This window comes from Mastomys coucha, unplaced genomic scaffold, assembly GCF_008632895.1.
Source record: "Mastomys coucha isolate ucsf_1 unplaced genomic scaffold, UCSF_Mcou_1 pScaffold22, whole genome shotgun sequence".
Classification (NCBI taxonomy): Eukaryota; Metazoa; Chordata; class Mammalia; order Rodentia; family Muridae; genus Mastomys; species Mastomys coucha.
This window is the reverse complement of record NW_022196905.1, coordinates 228,755,367-228,763,359: the sequence shown is the minus strand read 5'-3', so window position 1 is coordinate 228,763,359 and position 7,993 is coordinate 228,755,367. Positions and strand designations below refer to the sequence as shown.

The 7,993-nt window shown below is 48.4% G+C and overlaps 1 protein-coding gene and 1 long non-coding RNA gene across 5 annotated transcripts in view; one reads left to right on the top strand and one right to left on the bottom strand.

Moving 5' to 3' along the window:
- Positions 1–472: 472 nt before the first annotated feature.
- Positions 473–5,064, bottom strand: LOC116069839. Its single transcript, XR_004110156.1, has 4 exons — positions 4,955–5,064; positions 2,332–2,505; positions 2,134–2,206; positions 473–581 (listed from the first exon to the last, which is right to left on the bottom strand). It is a non-coding gene; the product is annotated as an uncharacterized LOC116069839 (long non-coding RNA).
- Tox3 (TOX high mobility group box family member 3) overlaps positions 3,608–7,993 on the top strand; it is a 101,816-nt gene continuing 97,430 nt past the window's right edge. For 2 of the 4 annotated variants that reach the window (XM_031340817.1, XM_031340816.1), the window contains exon 1: positions 3,608–3,785. Coding sequence is in view for 2 of the 4 variants with exons in the window: in XM_031340815.1 (XP_031196675.1) it covers positions 4,698–4,784 (87 nt within the window). In the remaining 2 variants the exon portion in view is untranslated. Of the gene's footprint in view, positions 3,786–4,370; positions 4,785–7,993 lie in introns of those variants that run through there. The other 2 variants (XM_031340815.1, XM_031340814.1) reach the window with 1 other exon arrangement.

The window sequence follows — 7,993 nt, the reverse complement described above, 5'->3', positions numbered from 1 at the left end:
TACCCTGCATTTCCTGGTGGAACTCTTGCCCTTTGACTACTTTTACTTGGGTGTTGTGTTAATGACTTGTCACTTGGATGTTCCCTCACCCCACCCCCATGTTAGCCATTGTGAGAATGTTGGCCAGCCTGACTTTATTTGCATGTGATTCCGACTACAAATGTGAAATGCCGATTCTCTAACAGGAAATTTAAACTTTGTGGCAATGTATTAAGAATCTAGACACTGCTTTATGACTCGAAGCCAAGTTCAGATATAAAACTAACCACCAAACATTTGCCCTTATAATACATTAGCTGTTACTATGGGAATAGAAGAGAAACTTGAGAAGCTCTGGCCTTGTTAATTTCCATTTGGAGCTGCTGTTAATTTGGCTACATTACATACTGCAAACAAGGATCATAATATTTGGATAGGACTTTTCATCACCCGAACACAAGAGAACTAAGCCATATATAATATTTAATAGTATCTGTCTCATTTGGCTTACATGACTTTCAGAAATTCCTAAAAGTAAGATTTCTGGTTACAACATCCAGCAGGGTTTGGTTTAACACACTCCTCTCTGGTCCTTGCTTAACCTGAGGATAGAAAGTAGAAAAAAAAAAGAGAGAGAGTTCTGTTAACATTTAAAGCAGCTTTCAGATTTTGAAACAGTTACTTATTTTTTTTTCTCATTAAAAATATTCAATACAACTAATAGTAATGACCCGAATCATAGAAAACTCAAGGAGTTTCTTTATGCTCAGAATTTATATTTTGGCTTCACAAAGAATTCTATAGTCACTTTTTGAAAAGTATGTGTGTTTGCCCATGGATGTATATTTTCATGTGTGCTTATGTGTGGGGTGCATGTCCATCTGTGTGGAAGTTAAACCTTGGGTGTCTCAGAAAGCCATCTACCTTTTCTCTGGCAGGGTCTCTCATTGGATGGAGGCTTGTCAATTAGGTTAGACTAGCTGGTCAGTAAGTCACAAGACCTGGTCTCTACCTTCGCAGCCCTGGGGTTACAGGCTTGCCCAAGTTTTTCATGTGGGCTCTGGGGATTGAACTCAGGTCCTCATGCTTGCTAGGTTAAGTGCTTTGCCAACTGGACCACCCCCACTCTGGCCCTCTGCTGCCCTTCTTAATAAACATTAGCACTATTCAGCATAAGTTCAAATCACATTTAAGATGGTTTTTGTTTGTTTGTTTTGAGGAAGCTTCTTCAGGTTTGAGGCTTGTCTAGTCGTAGGAAGCCTTTGCTATGGGATTCAGAAGGAAAGTTCTGGCATCATGTACAATTGTCCTCAATACTTTAGAGTCCACTGTTTGTGCATGGGCCTGATTTACATCCTCTGGAACTTCTAAAATGAGGTGCCGCTACCAACACAGTAGAGAGTTTAAATCTAATCAGCTCTAAACAAAAGGGAGTATAACTTTGGTGCTCATCCACACAAAATCCCTCAGGCATCAGGATGCCTGAGATACAGTCCCCACCAGGTCCCCACCAGGGAGAGTGTTCCAGTCAGAGGTCCTGTGTAGCCTTAAGTGCCCCCATGCTTCTTTCTCTTCCTCACATCCTTCTCAGTTTCCTTCTAAACTTCCTCTTATCCATTACAAAGGATGCACCAAGCAAGGTCTGCTGCTCCAGAGATACCAAGTATCTTGTAAGGTGCACCAACCATCCCATCCCTTGAGTCTCCTTTTAAAATATTGCAACTCAATAATTGCAATAGCTATAACCTGACAGGACCTCCAGGTGGTTGGATGAGACAGGACCTCTCTATCTGTGTGTGTGTGTGTGACAGAGAGAGAGAGAGAGAGAGAGAGAGAGAGAGAGAGAGAGAGAGAGAGAGAGAGAGAGAGAGAGAGATGTTTCTGCAGTATAACACATAGTCCCTTCTAAAAACTTTCATGAGTCATGTGGGTGTTTCCTTTCTTATACACAAGTGTATAAACAGTGGCTGGTATATATTGGGTGCTCAAAGACAACTGTTTGAATGTGTGGCGACAGAGAGGAAAAATCACTTGCAGAGACTTCCCAAATGAAGACTTCACCAAACCGGTGACTTCTCATTCTGATGCTCCACGTACATCTCAAGTCTCACAGTCCTGTTCACCCCTCCCCCCAATATTCATACTTTCACTTACATCTCACCCTAAACTAAAGCGCAGACGTGTGAGTGTAGTCTCCTCTCAAACGCTTCTATATGACAAGCAGAGGCTTCATAGGGAAAAGAAAAAAAATCTAAATTAGTGGCCGAGAGTGGTATGGGATGTGAGCAGGCATTCCTAAATCCCAAAGCCTCTAGGGGCAAGGCTCTCACAGTTTCTGTGAGTGCAACTCACTTGCTCATGTAATTCCAGCTCCTGCAGCTAGTGGGATTTCTGCTGCAGAGTATTTATGTGCCTGATCCCGGAGGTCTGATTACAACTTCAGGTTCTCTCTCAGCAACTTTGTTTATACTCTACTTCATCCTCTGTAATCAAGCTCAGATTGCTCCAGATGCAAAGCAGATAGACCTTAAGGTGAGGGAGAGATAGGAGTATGCACAGAGAAAAGCTCATCTTCCCGGCCTTTGATGCTTGCTCCCTTTAAGGCTCACCGCGTAGGAAAATTCTTTTCTAGTACCCTGGGTCAGCAGTTGCTTCTCTCTCTTGCTCAGACCCTGCACTTTGCCGCCATTGTTAAGATACTCATAGTGAAACTTAAAAGATGTTCTCTTTCGGGACAACAGGTGGCCACTGCAACCTCTAGCTCTGATTGGTGGAAAGGCCACAGGCGCCCAGTGGCCCAGAGAAAGGGCCTCCACTTCACCGTTTCAAGAACTTACTCAATGGGGTGTTGTCCCGATAACATCTTAGCACACTGCCAATTTGTGCAACCCGCTGGGCCATTAGGGAGCGCCGCTGGGTTGTCAACATTAAATGGAGACTCAGGAGAGGGGACCAAAGCCTTTTCAGGAGGGGGGAATTAGAGTCAACCCAGTGACAATGTGGGGAGTTGTTCCTTCTCTGAATACACAGGGCTCTCTCAGGCAGTCCCCTGACAAGTTTCTGCTAAGAACACACACACACACACACACACACACACACACACACACACACTTCCACCTAATTGAAGTTTATTTTTCCTGCTTGGTTCCTGAAGTATTGAGTGAGGTACACACACAGGTGTTGCAAGCTGGAGAACATACAGAAACGCGTGTATGTCTGGAAAGGTTCAGGGGAGGGGGCAGCAAAGTGATCCAGGACCCACACCTTTAGAGACTGTCAGTCGAAATAGTTCAACATCTTTCCCTTCTAGTTCAAAGTAGTTCGCAGATAACTGAACCGAGAAAAAGGAGATCTCACAGCTCAGCCAACACTTTCTACCGCCAAGGCTGAAGGCCAAACTTTCAAATGAACTCAGAGCAATAAAGCCAAGGGTGGTTGGTGGTGATGGTGGGGGTGTGGGGGTGGGGTGGGGGTGTGGGGAGAGAAACGTAGATTAAAAGAAAGAGAAAGAAGTAAGAGGGTGGTGGGTGGGTACAGCGTAGGGAAGTTAATCACCCAGAACCTTTTAGGAAAAGAGGGACATTTTCTCTTGGAGAGCTGTGAGTGATCCGCCTAGATCCAGTTACTCAAATGCCTTTCGAAAACAAACAAGAGTAAAGAAAATACAAAGAGACCCGACTTGAGGCTTAACCTGGGAAGCTTCAAGTCTGCCTACTTGTGAAAGGTCAGGCCCTAACACCCCTCTGGAAAAGACCACAGGTGTACATGGGGTTCCGGGTCCTGGCTACCAGGAGCCACCTGCACAGGTTAGTTTTTGGGCTGAGTCTACACCGGGGCTATCCAAGCAGAAGAGTAGGTAGGGTAGAGGGGTTGGGAGATAGGTCCCCACCAGCAAGAACTCGGACGAGGTGGCAGGGACAGAAGAGAGGGCTGGCTGAGTGGGAAGTGGACGGCTTTGGGCGGCTGGGGCCAAGGGAGAGGAGCCGGACTCGAGGAGGGACGTGCTGGCAGCAGCGGGGGAGGCCGAGGGAGGCCCGGGAGCGGGGAGAGCGGTGAGGCCGCGGGGACAAAGAGGACCGGGGAGGGAAGGGGTGGGACGGAGAGGGGCCGGGAGAGGAGCGCGCGGTGGCCGGGGCTGCACAGGGCGCGGGGCGGGGCGGGGCGCGAGCCCGGAGGCGGTCGGCGGCCGAGCGCACCGGCGGGGCGGGCGGCGCGCCAGCTGCCCGCGGTGGGAGGGGCGGAGCGGCAGCGGCGCGGGGAGGGGACCGGCGGCGGCAGGAGGGGGAGCGGCAGGGGAGGGGCCGGGCCCCTTGTCTCCGCGGCTCCTCGGCTCAGTCCGCCGGGGGAGGAGGAGCGGGGCCGCCGCTGTCCCAGCTTCGCCGCGCACCTGAGCTCGCCGGCCGCCCCGGGCCCACGCGCTGCGCCCCGCGCCCCGGGCGCCCGGCCCGCGCGCAGCCAGCTTCGGTGTCCCGGTGGGGCGCGTCCCCCGGGCCGCCTCCCGCTCTCCCGCGGCTCGCGTGGCCGCGCCTTTGTGTGCTGCGGCTGCAGCTCCCGGGCTCGTCGGCGGCCCCCGCGCGACGCCCCTCCAGCCCCACGGCTAGTGCGCTGTCCCCGGGCGCCCCCGGCCGGGCGTCCTCGACGGTGGATCGTGCGGCCGCGAGGAGGCGGCTAGCGGCCCCGGCGAGCTCCAGCCCCAGCCCCCAGCCCCCGGCCCCGGCATGGATGTGAGGTTCTACCCCGCGGCGGCCGGGGACCCCGCCGGCCTGGACTTCGCGCAGTGCCTGGGGTACTACGGCTACAGCAAGGTGACCGGGCCGGGGGCGGGGGCCACCTCTCCATCCCGGGCGCGTCCCTCATCCCGCCTAGCCTGCTGCACTTTCTTTCCGATCTTTCCTTCCCACCCGCTGGTTTCTCGGTGCGTCTTAGTCTCTGACCAACTCTCTTCGTTTTCTCTTTCCGTCCCCTTCCTACCCACCTTTTTGTCCCTCTGCTGGCGCTCCCTCTGCCGTCCTGGTCCCCTCCCCCGCTTCCCCAAAAGCTGTGTGAAGCGCAGTCCCGGGACTGAGCTGAGACTGGCGTGTGATTCTTTGTTGATGTTATTAGTAAACACGATTGCAATACCCCTACTATGTGTGCAAGGGGGTGGGGGCACGCTACGTAGGGGGTTCCCAATCTCATGGGCCAGAGATCCCGTACCTTCGCAGCCCATCTCACCTCACCCACCCAGTCAGGAGCTGGTCCCGGAAGCTTGGAAAAGATGAACAAACTTTATAGAGTGTGGCGGGTCTGGGGTCTGGGTCTGGGAAGCCTGAAGTTTCAGGATCCCAGCAGGTGCCTCTTACTTCCCTCTCTCTAGGGCGCTTTGGTCTACCAGACGAAGGTGCTCGCCTCTCGAGAGTTAACGCTTATCGTATTTTATTTTGCGGGGGAGGGCGGGCTAAGTTTTTTTTTTTTCTTTCCTGGAGATCAGAGTTGCAGCTCCACATCATGCCTCGGGGTCATCCCATCTTCCTCATCTCTTGCCGCACAAACTTACAGGAGCAAGCGATTCAGGTGGCCATAGGTGGACCTCGGACGCAGCCGGGCCGGGTTAGCCACCTTGCCTGCTGCTCCTTCACCAAAGGGCTTTGAGACATAACCCTGAGGGCGAGATTCAGAGAAAGAGCCCTGCGCCTTTTGAATGTGTTTTTTTCTTTCCCCTTCCCCCTGCTCCTCCGTCCTCTTCGACTTTTCTTTCAAAACCTAGTTTGTTTATGATTGCTTGGATAACGGAGGAGGAAATACTGAGGCTGCTGAAAGAAACATGTAAAACAAAACTAATGAATAAATAGGAGGAAGAGGAGGGATTGTGTCTAGAGCCGGGATAGTTGGCTGTGCCCCTGGCTGATGGAGGTCTGTTCTTTATTGTTTATACTCCCTTCCCAGATCCAGTGCTAAAGTTTGTAAAGACCATTGCAGTCTCACTGGCTCGCTTCTGTTTCCTGGTAGGCAGTCCTGGGCTAGGCACCCAGGACCCTTCCAGTAACTATAGGATGGAGGGACTTTACTCAGTGACCATTCATACTCTTCCAAAATCTGAGAGGAATGCCTTAAGCATTGAAAGGAAGACTAGAAAAGGCCGAAGGCTGTATGTAGCCCGAGTAAAGGATCGGTTTCTGTCGTCAGATTTTGGATTTACTCAGGTTATTAAATGCTTTAAAAAGTCCCCCATGTATGCTCAGTCAGGGACTTAGGCAGCCTAATTAAGTATGTAGTGTTTCTGAGAATCCGCCTAATTGTTCCAGTGGGGTATTACTTATCTCCTCAGAGCTCAGCCTGTGTACGCAGTCCTTCTGTAAACTGGGCATGCTCTTATTTTTGGAAACCATTACCTTGTCTAATGTAACTACTTCTTTCTGTGATTTAAGATCAGCAACACTCGAATGGCATCCAAATAGAAACCTATTGTATTAAGCCAGTCACTGCCATGCATGGCAAATCTCTGTTCACTGGGATCCCAAGGGTTTCAAGGGACTGAAGAAATTGTGAGGTGTGTGTGTGTGTGTGTGTGTGTGTGTGTGTGTGTGTATCTCCTTTCATTTTCTGAGAAGGGTTATTTTTGAGTCAATTTGAACTCAGAAACTTATTTCAGGGAAGGTATATAAAGCTTGAAATCAGACAGTATTTGTCTAGATGCCGGGCCAACTTTGGCAATGGGGAGAGAAGCAAGCTCATTTGGTGTCCCCTTCTGAATCCTGTGATGGCCCTGAAATAGCTTGCTTTAATAATTCAGGAGTCTGATGGTAGGAAGGGCTGTGGGGACCCAACTTATAAAAGTTGGAATCAGCACTTAGCATTGGGAGGAGTCAAATTGTACTCACTATGAGGTGTGTTTGCTTTCCTTGTTTACAAGTAAAAATTGAAGTACCATCAGACTGAGCACAAATGTAATATTTCTATATTCTTAATTTCTGGAGTAAAAAAAAAAAAAGAACAGTTTTATTTCCCGGTAATTTATCTTTGTACAGAGAATGTAACAGAAGAGGAAGTTTTACCTTTATGAGTGCAGAATAGCAAGAGCTAATTAAAGGTTTACAGCATTTGCTTCCCAGCTAACTTGCACCTCAAGTGGTGCTTGCTGCCGTTCAGGTTAGATTTATTGAAGATGTAAAACCAGCATACAAAGACACACGTTTATTACATCTGAAAGTACCTGGATTATTAATCTTTCTTAAGGCTTGACTTTCGAAGACTTGTATTATCTCTTTGAATGAGAAATGATGGATTGCAAAAAACTATGTTTCTGCCTTTTCTTGTTTTAATGACCATCTGGGAAACTTCAGAAGACACCGAACTCCGCGGCCAGGGCTTCACAAGTGAAATGCTGGCGCTTATCTTTACATTTATTTACAAACCGTGAATAATAGGGTTCCATTCATTTCCCTTTTTAACAAATGACCGGAGTCCTTTGTATAAATTACATGTGAGTGTATTATCTTTACGTTCTGTGAGTATATGGGCCCTTTGCTAAATGTCAGCACTCATGAAAGTATGCTGTCTATGGAAAATGGATGAAAGAGTTTGGAGGGTTCAGAAGTCATTGCATGTCAGAGAATAACTTCAAATAAAATATGACCAGGATCATTAAAATCAGTTAATAATTCATGAATCAGCTGCTGATGTATACACTTAAAGCCATGTCTATTTTCCAAGGGCTAATTTCCATTTTAATTTCAATCCACTGTTTGAAAATGTCTTTCTTTCTTTTTTGATGTGACTGGAAAATTGAACTAAAATCTATATTTTAAAAAAGTGGGAAAAATAAGTCATTATGTTATTTAAGTGAGTTGATGATCCACGGACTAATCTGGAGGTTCCCTTGGGTTCAGTTCATTTTATTTTACCAGCAAGAAAATAGTGCATAAAATATCAATTAAAATGAAGTTGTTGTGAGTCTGGTGTTCCAAAATAAGATCATGCATCTAACATGGGTGTGAGGTAGAACCCACAGAATAAGATCATGCATCTAACATGG